We start from the raw sequence: 15,175 nt of genomic DNA on the forward strand, positions 1-15,175 counted from the left end.
GTTGAACCCACCTTTGCGATGAACTAGACTCATAGCAAATACATGAACTATGAACCTCTAGTCCCTTGTGAGTCCACCTCTTTTAATCTCATTCAGTGCCGAAAGTCTCCAACGTACCCCATTCCCCGAAATCCATCCAAGATATCATCTTTCTTTAGCGAAATTGGGTCGTTTGCGTTGTCTTGCAGCTTTAAAACTTTTCAAATTCCTTCTTCAGTCACCTCTATTCGTTTATTGCGCACTGTTGAAGACATCCCTCTTGTGTTATTGATAGTTTCAGGCTTCGCGTTTTCCCAGAACTCTCGGATGTGAGTTTTGGATACTTTAACGGTAGTCTCGACCGCGTACCCGATTCTGCTAGATCTGACCCATCTAGCTGCATCCTCGAATTCCTGTGGGACCTGCTCCAGATTGATGCTTTGATTATGCTTTAACGTTTTGTCCCATTCGATGTTCTTCAGCATACTGCTTTTGACACGAAAAACGAGGCAAGTTAGAAAGAGCTTGAGAAAATAAATATTTACACGAGAAACTATACACAAACTAGTATTTACAAGATTACTGTGAAAAAGATATTAAAAGATTGCTTAAAAGAATTAAAGAAATTTGTTAAAAAAAATAATTTTGTGCATAAATTCGCTGCCGGGTCGCTGATTGTCTTCCCCGGTGCCAGTGGTCGAGATCCCGAGTTCTCATCGGCAACGATGAATGATCATCGTTGCTGATTTCGCTGACTAATCAGACTGAAATCCTCGCTGATGTCGCTGACTGGCTTGGTCTTTGTATTCGCTGAGTTTGCTAGTGGCTCGGTAGACTAAGTCGGCAACAACTCGGATCAAATGCTTGTTTATCGGTAAAATTCGCTAGCGAACATAGTGATGACAAAGCTCTGTTTCCGGAAACGATCTACCAGGGAAGACAACAGACTAAATCGCTACATGAGCGAAATAGACTGTTTTGCTGGGTGCTCGAACTCGCGTTCGAGACTTTTGAGATTCATGAATTTCAGAATGATTAACACTTGTGCAAACACTACGATGTCAAGACTTAACTGGTTACATACTCGCAACAAACATCAATAATAACATTTACAGATTCGAGTTTAAGGAAAGAATGGGAATGGATTAAAGCATGAACATTAGGGATAGTTAACCAAAATTGTGGAACAAAGAATGCAAGGGTCTGAACATCAATCGAAGATTACATGATGAGCTTTTGATATCAATGAATCTTGTGAAGATATAAGGTGACTTTGATTCTGATCTTGTAAGAGTTTTTAATGTGGTGTGATTTGGTTTTTAGAGAGAAGATGAAGAAGTTTTTAAGAAAAATCGAACTAATGACGGTTGAAGAAGATATTTATATGAGAATTTTGATATCCAGCGAAATTATAATTTTGCTGGAATCTTAATTCCGCCGCCAATAGAGGGATTTCAAACAATTTTAAATTCGCTTGTTGATTTAAAACTTTCTCGTAAAACGTGCCCAGTTTTGTTTTACAAAATATTTATTTCGTAATATTCACAAACTTAATAAGATTTGGGCCATTTTGACTCCGAACTTCAAATTTTCAGCTCTGGGAGGTTCCATTTGATGTAGATTTTCTTAAAATACTCGACGCTTGCCGAACTTACCTGCAGAAGATCATATCGCCAACACCTGCCAATTTCTTTATTTATTATTAATATTATCTACTAACCAGGGCACAAGATAAACTGTCAGTATGTTTGTCCGCTTAAATCCATGCATCCTTCTTTCAACGTGCTTCCGGAGAGCGCTTTTATCATGTTTTCGATAATATTGACAAGTCTTCGATGGCCCCCACACAAGCTATTGAGAATAGAGTCATTACGCCCCCCGTGAGTCCCACATCAGGACATACCCCCGTGATCAAGGTATGCACAAAGATTCCTCATAACTGGTCAGTATATTGGTTTCATTCTCTTCAACGATAGAGCGGAGATCAGGTCTGTACTTTCGTACAACAGAGATCCCAAGAACTATCGAGGGCTAAGACAGATAGTTCGGTGAACAGGTCAGTACTACCGTACAGCAAAGTGACCAAACTAATCTATCTAAGGTTTTTGGCCAAAAATGGCGCCTATTATGAGAAGGGTTTGGCCTTTTCTTAAGGCACTTATTATTAAAAGAATATCATAGCGTCTAGGTCAGCATGTATCTGGATGCAGCAGAAGAACAACTATGATATCCTCCGAATGAAATACCAATATAAAGACCCGAAATCTCAGACTTTGGCAATCTGTCAACGCAAGATTCAAGACCATTAATCCATATGCCGCAATGTGTTACCCACTGAGATGCGTAATGCCTGAGAAAAGCCAAAATTCTTGTGTAGACATTATGTTTTGCTCCCTAACAGCAGTTTACTCGTCGGTGTTGCTAAATCTACCGACACGTCGTTGCTTGGTACCCCGATTTCTTTTTGTTTTCTGTTTTTGCAAGAAATGACAAAGTGTTAGCAATTTTCTATCACTTCCTCTAGCAGGAGTCAGACATAAGCATCTGTTTTTGGATTTTATGAATATATCCCCCCTAAAATATTTATTTTCGTGAGTCCATTTGCCCGAAAATAAAATTTTAAACAGAAAATCTTTTTGGTAGGCGACGTTTTTCGATACTTGTTTTATTCTCAACAAACGATTTTTTTTTAATATAACATTTACGGACAAATTGGATCACAAGATTCATTTCCATTCAAGGAAATTAACCATTTCCAACCAGGTTACCAGCTGATTGAATCGGGTTTTATCAAAGGCTTTCGTGAAAATGTCGGCCCGCTGCTGTGTTGTATCCACTGGCACCACTTGAATATACCCTTTCTCGTAGGCGTCTCGAATTACGTGAATTCGAATTTCAATGTGCTTTGTTCTTGAGTGGTGTATGGGATTCTTCACAATTCCCAGACATGCTTCATTGTCGATGAATATAGGAGTCTTCATGATGTTGATTCCATAATCCAACAACTGATTTTGTATCCAGAGAACTTGTGAACAGCAACTGTAGGCCGCGGTGTATTCTGCCTGAGCGGTTGAGGTGGACACCGTTGTCTGCTTCTTGCTTTGCCATGAGATCAAACGATTTCCTAAGAATTGACATCCTCCTGATACAGACCTGCGATCTACTTTACAACCTGCATGATCACTGTCAGAATAGGCAATAAGATCAAAATTACTATCTTTAGGATACCAAAGACCTAGTTTCGGAGTTCCTTTGAGATAGCGGAAGATGCGCTTTACAGCAGTTTCATGAGATTCTTTGGGATTTGTTTGAAATCGAGCACAAAGACAGACTGCCCACATAATGTCCAGCCTGCTAGCCGTTAAATACATCAGAGAACCGATCATCGAGCGATAAAAGGATTTGTTTACTGGTTTTCCTTGAGGATCTAGAGTAAGCTCTATCTGAGAGGCGAATGGGGTGCTTGCAACTTTGCAGTCGTTCATATTGTACTTCGTGAGAATATCCCGAATGTACTTGGCCTGATGAATGAGAATCCCATCCTCCTTTTGCTTCACTTCTAGCCCTAAGAAGAAATTCAGCTCTCCCATCATGCTCATTTCGAATTTTGCCTTCATGACGTTCCCGAATTCTCTGCACAATGCCTCGTTAGTTGACCCGAAGATGATATCGTCGACGTAGATTTGAACCAGCATTACATCCTCCCCGATCTTCTTGGTGAAGAGAGTCATGTCGATCTTTCCTCTGGTGTACCCACACTCTAACAGATAAGTTGACAAAGTCTCGTACCAAGCACGTGGAGCTTGGTGAAGACCATAGAGCGCTTTGTCCAGCTTGAAATAGTGACCTGGAAAATGAGGATCTTCGAACCCTGTAGGCTGACATACGTAGACTTCTTCCTTTACTTTCCCATAAAGAAAAGCACTTTTTACATCCATTTGGAAAACTTTGAAATTTCTATATGAAGCATATGCCAGGAATATTCTGATTGCTTCTAGCCGTGCAACCGGAGCAAATACTTCCTCGTAGTCAATCCCTTTTTCCTGACGAAAACCTTGTACTACCAATCTGGCCTTCTTGATCACCACTCCACGATCATCCATCTTGTTACGGAAAACCCATTTAGTACCAATTGGAAACTTTCCTTCAGGTAAATCTACTAATTCCCAAACTTTAAGCTTCCTGAATTGAGACAGCTCTTCCTGCATAGCCTGGACCCAACTAGAGTCTTGAATAGCGTCTTCGATGTCTCATGGAACGGATTGCGAAAGAAAAGCTGCAAAGAGACCTTTGTTGATGCTTGACGACTGCGCGCGTGTACGCACTCCTTCTTCGACTGTGCCTATGACGTTTTCAAGAGGATGATTTCGATTTGTCTTGTATCCGGCATTTGTCAAAGACTCAATTTGTTACGGAAGGTGGGTGAAGTGTTCGTCCACGTAAATCACTGGTGGATCATCTTCTTGAGTTGGTTCATCCACATTCGCCTGTGAAGAAGAAGCACCGTTTTCTTGGGTGTTCTCAGGCGAAGTGTCACCAGTTGCTTCATTCACAGCCAGAATAGGATCAGCGGTTGATGGAGATAGACGGGTGGTAAACGGAGTTAAACCAATGTCTGATGAGTCAAACAGTGGTTCAACTTGAGTGTCTTCAACAGGTTCTGTTTCTGAAACCACTTCCGGAATTTCAAAGGTGTTAAAAATCACACCCACATCATAGAACCAATCAGGAGTACTTCCGGTGTTGGTGTAGTTTCCTTCTTGAAAGTCAACATAGTATGATTTAATCACTATCTTCGTTCTTTTGTTGTAAACCCGGTAGGCCTTCTGTGTGGATGAATACCCCATGAAGTAGCAGATATCACCCACTGCTTCAAATTTGATGAGATTTTCCTGAGTGTTCAGAAGGGTGCACGAACAACCAAATGGTCTGAAGAAGTCAATGAGCGGCTTTCTTTTGAAGAGAAGTTCATATGCAGTCTTTCCATGTGGTTTTACAATGAGTACCCTGTTTAGAACGTAGCATGCCGTATTTACTGCTTCTGCCCAGAAGATGATTGGAAGCTTTGAATCCACCAGCATGGTTCGTGCAGCTTCGATCAACGTTCTATTCTTGCGTTCAGCGACTCCATTTTGTTGGGGAGTTCTGGCTGCACTATATTGGAGATGAATTCCCTTTTCTGCACAGAAGGATATGAAGGTTTGATTTTTGAACTCGGACCCATTGTCACTTCTGATCGACTTCACTTTTAGTTTGGTCACGTTTTCAATCAGCAGGATGAACGATTTGAGAACTTCAGCTGTCTCGCTTTTTGCTTCAAGAAAGTAGACCCATGAGAATCGAGAGAAATCATCTGTGATCACCAAACAGTAAGAACTTTTAGCAAGACTTTTAACACTAATTGGACCAAAAAGATCCATATGCATCAATTGAAGAGGCGCAGTGATCGTATTCACTGCTTTGGACTTGTGGGATTTCTTGTGTTGCTTTCCCTGGGCGCATGCTATACATTTTTCAGAAAATGGGAATTCTTTAATCGGAAGGCCTCTTACTAAGTTTAACTTAGAGAGTTTGTTCATATTTTTGAAATTAACATGCCCCAATCGCCTGTGCCAAAGCAGGGATTCCGACTCTGCAGCCTTAGAGATCAAGAAGGTCAGATTGTCGTTTATCTTGGGATTTTTCATATTGAGCACGTATGTGTTGTTTTGTCTTGGAGCAGTGAGCATAATCATTTCAGCAGGAACAACATATCCGGGCTTGAGGAACAAGCATTCCATGTCATTGAAAAGCACTGATATTCCTTTATCACAGACTTGTGAGACACTCATGAGGTTGTAGCACAGCTCCGGAACATAGTTGACATTCTCCAACGTGAGGGCTTCAGACACCACATCTCGTACTCCAACGATCATTCCTCCTTTCTCGTCTCCAGCGAAAGATACGAAATCACCATCGATGAAGCGAAAGTTTTTCAGAAGTTCCTTCAATCCAGTCATGTGTCTTGAACATCCACTGTCTACATGCCAGATGTACTCCATGAGCATACGAAGCCATTTCTGGAGTTTATTCTGATATACAAAAATATACAAATTAGTTTGTTTTGGGAACCCACATTTGCTTCATTTCGAATCTATCGTGGTTTTGACCCACGTTGGCCTCTTTTTGTTTCCAAAAATAGGTTGTTGACTCAACCAGATTTTTAACAGACTTCTTAAGATAATTTACTTGATATGTGACGTTTGTAAGAAAATCATGTTCTGGTTTAGAAAACTTCTTGGTTTTACAATGTTTCGCTGTATGTCCTAAGTGACCACATCGAAAGCATCTTTTATGTCTGGGTCTTTTGGTGTTAGAAGATGATGTATGTGATGAGAGTCTTGAGCTTTCTGCTTTCTTCATTTTCTTGTCCACTCTGCTTTCATCTTCTGAGTATTCTTCATCACTTTCTGAATCGAATGAACTTTCAGACGTGTTGTCCTCGCTTGAGCTTTGCTCTTCTCTTGCTTCGTAACTTGACTCATTGTAGCTTTGATCTTTGTTTGAACTTTCTGAGTCTTGGTCTTCAATGGTTTCAGAACTTGAACATTCGAAGCTTTCATCATTGGTGGGTTGATCTTCACTTGAGGATTCGAGACTTTCACTACTTGTTGTTTGATCTTCACTTGAACTTTCTGATCGTTGCTCATTTTCTGAGACAGCGGTGCTTGAGTCTTCATTGCCATGATCTTCAGTGACGTTCTTTTCTGAGTCTGTCATACCTGTTCTAGAAGGAATAAATTCAGGAATCTCCTCTGTGAGGAACTTTCCAAAACTATTCCTTTTCAATTCTGGCACAAATACAGGAGATTCACAAACAACTTTATCATCACAAAAAGCATAATTCAAATCATGACATTCAGACACACAATGTTCATGATCACGGGTCTCAAATGTAGGCACATGGCCCTTATAGTCATCCGAAGATTTAAATTTAGGCACTCGGCCATTACAGTCATCCATCCTACTTAAATTATTAGATTCATCCTTAACATTGTTTTTCCTAGAACAGTTCCAGGCGAATCAGTTAATGGTGGAATAACTGTCGCCTGAATATCCGATTCCTATTTTTGACCCGCCGCAGTCTCCATCCTCATCGCACACATCTTCTTTACACACAATGGGATCTGCATTACTTTTAGAACAGTTAGCGGTTGTCTCATTTTCACAAAACTCATTTTGTTCAACAGTGGCCTTTTCATTGATGAGATCATTTTCGGGATGAGGAGTCAGCATAGGCACATAGTTTTTGCTATGTGATGGAAAGAATAGTTTTCTTTCATTTCCGTGCCTATCCTTATACCCAATCCCGTCTTTCACAAACGTTGGTCATTGGCAGTTTTTGATGTCAGTAAAGGCCTTTTGATTGACATTCCATTTGTCTATTATAATTTGTAATTTATTCTTTTCGTTCAAAGCTTTTTCTAATCTTTCTGTGAGATCGTTAATGATAAAATCTTTTCGAAACACAAATTCTTTTAGAGTTTGCATTTCAGCTAAAGTTGAATCCAACTTTCTCTGATATGCAGCCTTATTCTGTTTAAGCTCGTTGTTAACTTTTAAAGCTTTGTCTTTTTGTCTCTCAAATTCTAGATTTAAAGATTTGTAATGTGCCACGACATCAACGCATGCAGGTGTGCATAATTTTTCTTTAAAACTAAGTGGAATACTGTTTACCAAGTCCTTGTCAGCCTTCTCTTTTGATGAATCTGCTTTCATGGCGGCTGCTGGGACCTTTTCCTTACCCTTCTTTTGATCAGATGCCTCTTTCGAAACATGCTCCTCTGCTTCTCCACACTTCTTTTCATTCTCAGGCTCCACTGAAGTGAGAATGCTTTTCAAACCTTTGTCCACTACGTTGTCTCCTTTTGGGATTCCAACTGTTTGTTTTTTAAACTGTTTGAGTGAGGACTCGCTTGAGATTTTTGCCATAAGAGCTTTGTTGACTTGCTCCTTAGTTTCAGCAATTTCTTCACTCCAATCATAGTCTTCGATGACTAAAGCTTTTGGCGTGCTGGGAGATGCGTTGCTCTTGTTTTCTTCAACTGTGATTTGCTTTACAGCAGGAGTGGTTTCACTGTTTCCTTCCTTCAACAGAGGACAATCACGCTTGAAATGGCCCAGATTCTTGCAGTTATAGCACCTAAGTTTAGATTTCTCAAAACCAGCTTTTCCAAGACCCAAACGCTTTCCTGTTTTGTCTTGAAATTTCTTTAACCTCAAAGTGATCATGGCCATCTGCCATTTTAGATCCATTTCTTCCATGTCATCTGGATCAACCTGATACATGTCTTCGGCAGTGAGCATTTCCTTCTTCAGTTCTCCAGACATCAAAGCTTCAAAGCTGCTTAGAAACATGTTGAACAGTGCCACGTTTTCAGTAGACACCTTCAATGCTTGTGTATCACCAACCGAGATGGTCTTTTCACTGGGTTGTGGAGCTTTCGATGCGCTTGCGGAAACGTTTGAATAGATTAAATCAGAAGCTTGTGGAGTGATGCCACCTGAAGCAAGAAACGCTACGTTTTTCAATCCGGCAGAGGTTTGAGTTGACTTTGGTGGGTAACCAGCAGTGTTCATCTCTCTTTTGTTGACATCCATTTCAAAGGCTCTTAGGGTGTTAATCAAGTCGGACAGAGTGACAGGATTTGGATTGTTGAGTAAATCCTTCTTGATCATCATGCATTGTAGGCTCCATTCCTTGGGAAGTGAATCTAGCAGCTTCTTTATTGCAGCACGGTTTGTGAAAGGATTTCCAGCCTTCTTCATTTTGGTCATCATATTCAGAAAGCGACTGATGTGATCGGAAAGACTTTCTCCACGAACTCCACAAAACATGTCATATTGTTTCTGCACCATATCTCTCTTGCTTTCGATCAACTCTTCATTTCCCTCATAGTACTCAATCAATGCATTCTAGAGTGCATTTGCAGTTCGGTGTTCTTCAAACATGTTGCAGTCATCAGTTGATAGTGCCATGGTTAAGGCAGCATGAGCACGAAGATCACGTTGGATTAGAGCCTTGTCTTCATCAGTAAAGGTAGTTGCATCATTGTTGGCAACTACCGCATCTCCTCGAACAACCGTTGGAATGTGGGGTCTAGCGGTGACAGAGAGCCACATATTGTAGTCCGTGTACTCGAAGAATGATTGAATGCGAGTCTTCCAATTGCTAAAGTCTTCAGCCCCTTTCAACTTTGGTGGCCGAGTAGTGGTTCCAGTCTCAAGTTCCGCTTGAGCAATTGGACTTAGTTGATTCAATGACATCTTTGCTTGATTTTGACAAAATAGAGCTGATCAGAAGCTAATTTCGCTGACAGATCGCTGGAAACTAGTGACAGAATTAATTTCGCCGATGAGAAGAGAGGCACGTGCAATTTCGCTGACAGATCTTCCTGGTCTTCAACCTTCGCTGGTACCCTAGGTTGTCCTGCACGAGCGAACAAGCTAATTCCGCTGAAAAACACAACACAAACGTTAGCTGGACTAATTTCGCTGATTACCGTGATAAGAACGCTGTGGTTCAGTATCACAGTTCTCGAAGTCGCCTTTGATAATTTCGCTCAGGGGTCATCGGACACTATTTCGCTGATAATCAGTAATTTCGCTCGAATGATGATCGTCGAAATTAATGATCCTGCTAGGAGTTTCTAAAAGATTTAATTATGTTCGCTGTATTCAACGCCAAGTTCGCTATATTCAAAATTTAATTTCGCTGCCTTCATAAATTGTTCGCTGCATTCATGTTAAATTCGCTAGACAGAGGGTTTAACACGAACTAAAACCCTCTAATCACTCAAAGACAGCTCAAAAACCATGTTTTGATGCACCAAAATGTCCAAAATGACTCCCTTATCATGTATTAACAACAACCTATCGATTAAACACACCAAATCAATCCATTTTAAGTCCAAAAATTTGAAAACCTTGAAACTTTTGAAAAACCTTCAAAACTAGGGAAAATCTTAACAAGAACACAACAACCAAGAGCACTAAGGCTCTGATACCAAATTGTAGATCCCAAACTCAATCCGGATCACAGTGGTTGGTTGTTTTAACCCAAAACACCTATTGATTAGGTGTTTGAGCTATGAAAAGTCAAGAATGATCAAAGATGAAGGTGAAGCTAATGGATTAATGAATACAACAAGTGTTGTATTGAATCCAAACAATGAAATAAATCAGTAGAGAACCTTGGATATCAGATTTGAGCACAAGAACAATGATAGAATGTAAACAACAACAATATTCATTCAAGAGCCAAAAGCTTGCCAATGGTTACAATGAAAGGGCTATATATAGTGTTCCTGACTAGCCAGCAAATTTATAAATTTGCTGGAATCTTATCTACACTAGGTCAGGAAGCCTAATTCTAGAGAATTACAAAATAAGCCCTTGTACAATCAAAATAGCTACAAACCATAACTAAAACTAATCCAGCACAAGTATCAACGATCTCAAAAGTTCCAACAGTTAAGTTTTAGTTCTTCGGCTCCCTTGTCTCCGACATGAGCCAGGAAACAACACATCCTTCCCACGACGACTTTCGTGCCTTAGGCAATTCGTGATCGGTGGTGGTGTATCCTGCTTCGTGAGTCTCAAGCGTTCCTTCATTCGTCATCGAGGTGCGGATATCAACCTCCGCTCGACCACTTGCCAACTAATACATCCAATTACCACATTGAAGCTTCCCGACTCAATTGGCAATAGATCTAGCGTAACTTACGCTCTCCGGGTTCTATCTTGCCGATTCCAGTTACTGCGTTGGCTTCCACTAGCTTCCCCTAAGCTAGTTCTAATGGGTACTGGAATATCTACTTACTCGCTACTTAAACCAATTATATTCTCGAACTCTAGAGGTGCGAATTGTAAAATCTGCAACAATATTTGGCAATACAGATGCATAACATTAAGTAATTCGGGACGTACCGATACCCATGCTTGAATCCCTGGCATGTCTCCTTAGCTCCGGTGGGGAGCTTTCATCCTTGTGCCTGATTGTTTTTAGGGCAATATTTTCTGAAATGCTTTTTGCTTCCACAGTAAAAACAACCTTGAGTATGTTTCTGTTTATCACTTATTCTGCCCTGACAATTTTCATTGTCGTTGTCCCCTTCATGATTCTCACTGCCGTCGTGGCCCCCATTACCACGTTCAGTATCTTGCCCACAAGTTTCTTTAGGGTGCCCCCTCTTTCCACAGTTAGCACATTTTCCATATCTACATCGCCCGACATGATAACGTAAACAATTGTCGCACTTAGGTAGGATACCCATGTAGTCTTTTCCCTTTTTGGCCTTCTTCTTGCTACTCCCCATAGTAACCATCTTGAAATTTGCGAGCTTTCTCTTGTTACCCCCAGATGCCTCTATAGCAGTCTCCTTTTTCTCCTCTGCAGTGGAAAATTCTCCTCGTCTAACTGCTTCTTCCGTGAGTGCCACACTCATGTTGATAGCCTCGATGATCGTTGAATGTTTAGATATTTTTACCAGGCTTAGAATCTGAGGTGCCAATCCCCTTATGAACTGTTCAATCTTCCTAGATTTTGGTTCCACCAAATGCGAAGCAACTTGTGATAAATCGCCAAATCTCTGCACATATTCAGCTATCTTCGGACCTTCCATTTTCAAGTTCCATAGTTCGGTTTCCAATTTCTGGACCTCTGCCCTAGAGCAATATCTCTTACGCATCACCTCTTTCAGCTCGTCCCACGTCAAAGCCTTTGCAGCAGTCTCGCCCATTGTCCGAACTTGATGGTTCCACCATGACAGAGCCTCATCGACCAATAATCCAGCTATATACGTGACTTGAAGTTCGGGGTCACATTTGCTCAATCGTAAACCAGAATCCGTCTTTTCAACCCAGCGCACGAAGGCTAAGGCACCCCCAGTGCCGTCGAACTCTCGAGGTTTGTGGTCCAGGAACTGCTTGTAGGTGCAGCCTGCGATGTAAGAAACATTATTTGTGTAAGGCCTTAGCAAGGCACTCGTGGAAATGTCCAAACGTGTTGTAATGTGTCTTAAACGACTAAACATTACCGTTGGGGGTGTTATTTCCTGAGGTACCTCCGCTGCAATCGGAGCGATGGACCTCGTATCGTGCGATGGCCTGTAAGAGGCGCTCTCGCATTTCCGCCTCTATTGTAGGTAGAGGGTGGTTGATATTGGTGTTCCCTTGAGTCGACATCTTCCTAGAAGAAAGTTGGTTAGGTCAGGTCTTGTGAAGGACGCGAGCACACAAGTCTCTATTCAACGAATAAGACCTCAAAGGTGTATTACATATATGAATATACGCAGTTGTTATAACATTCAATCACATAATATCACATGTATTGCACAACTTGTAAATAGGAATGTAGCAAGTAAGCATGTAGCATTGTGGTTATGGCACAAATATGTAGATCAACAGCGTGCTTAGTGGGGACATAGTGACGGAGTTTTTCGTTAGTCATTGGTCGTAGGTACTGTCGCGTGTTTAAAGCTGATCGGGCTTTCATTATCCTCTGGCCACAATCACTGTGTCTTACAAAATGCATCACATCAGAAGGGACACAGGGTCACTCTACCCCTTTCCAACAAGTATATTAGTGCATCAAAATTACGTTGCCAGAAGTGGTCCTCACAAGTCTCCGCAATCCCGGCTTATCTTTAGTGTGTTTACCCAAGCATAATGCAATCCGCATAATCCAGAAACCAACTATACTGGTGATTGAGGTGGGGGAGGAGAGAAAAGTAAACTGTCAACATGCGTGAATCCCTCCTCGAGCTTGTATATGTCAAAGTTACTAGCTGATCTGTTGTTTGACAGTAAAGAAACGAGCATCAGCATCCTGGGAACGATGTAATAGTAACAGTCAAGTGCGCAAAAGGAATCTTGAGGTATGTGGTAGATCCAGGTATGCTGGCAATAGACAGGGTGGAGGACGTGGTGTTTTACATATATTTTTCAGACAATATGCTGTCTTGTGATGTAGACACTCAAATCATGTTTTCGGTTATGTAATGTTTTGCGTTTGAAGTTGCCAATTGTGGCGTCAGCTCAAGCTTCAACATTCTGCGACTCGTATCCTTAAATTGTAGATGATGTTACAGGAGCACTCATCCTGCGTACAGCCTCCATAATGAGAGGGATGGCAAGGGTCTAAAATCAGTATAGCGTGTTATAAGATCCATCAAAGTGGCTCGCCCGATGTTGTAGAGGTGAATGTAGCAATTGGTGCGACCTGTGCAGTTGGGAAAATGCTATTGTAGCAGATGAATCGTTATGCCGGTGCTGACCTGAAGTACCTTCCCGGGGTGCGGTTATATTCTGAAAGAAAGCTATAGGCACCTTGGCGCAATGGAAGTCGGTCTTCATAGGGGAAAGGAGCCATGCCAGTGGTTGCGGGCGTAAAAACAAACATCTCAACAAATGAGGAGATTGCCTGACGCAGGTAGATATAAGGGGTGCAATGTCTGGCAGACCAAAAAGAAACAGGATCGTGATCACGTAAAGGTGTAGGTTCAGCAGGCGCAACATCAACCTGTCCCAAAAGGTGTAGAAGCTAGCTTAAGAGCAGGCTCTGGGTTGTGTAACGGTGTGGTGTCTCGAGCAAATGATAGAGCAGCAACCATGTCATCGTCGTCTTGTGTCAGTAGTAGAATGCTATAATCCAGCTGCTTGTAAGGTTGCAGGCATCACAGACTCAAAGGAGTCTGAATGCATGCTAGAACCAGAGGATGTCTTGATAACAGGGGTCTTAAGAAGTAAAGTTAGTAACAGTGTTCTTGTCTGATTTTCTATCGTTATGGGCATCAGTAGGAGGACCATCGATAAGCATGCCAACGTAGTCATATATTGTTTGTCGAGTAGCCAACCTTCAGCAGAAATGTCCGCAGGAGGCGCATCATCAAGGATTGGAGCCATGGTGTGTCCATCATCCGGATGACCAGTGATGGAGTGGTCATGGATTGAAACAAGAGTGACAGGAAGATTCTTGTCAGAGAGATCATCAGCAAAGATGAAGTGTCACCAAAACCTGGTAGCACGGACTGTTAGAAGTCGTCCTCATCCTTAGCATATCAGGATCACTCTCAGTATCTGACGTAATTATCTCTAGCGCAGTTGTAGTCTCACTATCTGTGGCGGTGGTCGCAGGGTTATCAATGCCTGATAACTCGTTCTCCAATTAGAGTGACATGTGTGCCGGTGCGTAGCATGTATATCCATAGTAATTATTAACAATTAGTATATGCGAACAATTATCACATATGCACGTACATCAACCTTAAATCAAATAAGCATGTAAGTCTTAGTTAATGCAAGCAAGTAATCATCCTAGTCTTCCCCAGACTATCCTCCCAGCCTCTCAGACTGAACCTCCTACTGAACCTCCTAGTCCCACTAGACCAACCTCCCAGCCTCTCAGACTGAACTTTCTAGTCCCACTAGACTAATTTCCCAGCCTCTTAGATCGAATCTCCTAGTCTCTCAGACTACCCTCCCAGCCTCTCAGACTGAATCCCCTGGTCTCTCAGACTAACTCACTCACTCTCCCCGACTGAATACCTGGTCTCTAAGATCAACTCCCCCAGTCTCTCTGACTGGACTTCCTCAGTCTCCCCGACTGAACTTCCTCAGTCTCCCCGACTGAACTCTCTCAGTCTCCCCGACTGAACTCCCTCAGTCTCCCCGACTGAACTCCCTCAGTCTCCCCGACTGAACTATAAATCTTGAAAAGTGTACTTGTGTGTTTTTGTTTGTAAAAATGTTTGTTCCCTGGATCTGGATGTTTTGTGTATGCAATGAAAACATGTTATGAAAATATTTTTGTGAGAGCCCTAGTGATCGTAGTCTAGACTCAAGAAAGAATCCTAGTTCGCTACGACCGAAGCTCTAATACCAAGCTGTCACACCCTGGCTTTGCGGAAGCGTGGGTTTATTTGGTGTGACTTCTTAATACCATAGCAACAATCATAACTATGCTATATGATAAAAACATGAGATATTCATCCATTAATAAAGTTTAGAAAAATCCCATTTTCAACAATCACAAAATAAGTTACAAACCTTAACTTGATTTAATTGAGTTCATAAAGACTTAGCAAAAGACTTTAAAATGATACTAGGTTTAGGGATATGTAACCCGTCCAGGAAGAGGTTACATCTTCTAAACCCT

General features: G+C 41.6%; 1 protein-coding gene across 1 annotated transcript; it reads right to left on the reverse strand.

Moving 5' to 3' along the window:
* Positions 1-4,229: 4,229 nt before the first annotated feature.
* Positions 4,230-8,787, reverse strand: LOC110891574. Its single transcript, XM_035981521.1, has 7 exons — positions 8,299-8,787; positions 7,532-8,145; positions 6,426-7,021; positions 6,208-6,284; positions 5,489-6,050; positions 4,517-5,332; positions 4,230-4,321 (listed from the first exon to the last, which is right to left on the reverse strand). The coding sequence occupies exons 1-7, from the start codon at positions 8,785-8,787 to the stop codon at positions 4,230-4,232; spliced, it is 3,246 nt and encodes a 1,081-aa protein (XP_035837414.1).
* Positions 8,788-15,175: the final 6,388 nt, after the last annotated feature.

Source organism: Helianthus annuus, chromosome 2, assembly GCF_002127325.2.
Source record: "Helianthus annuus cultivar XRQ/B chromosome 2, HanXRQr2.0-SUNRISE, whole genome shotgun sequence".
NCBI lineage: Eukaryota > Viridiplantae > Streptophyta > Magnoliopsida > Asterales > Asteraceae > Helianthus > Helianthus annuus.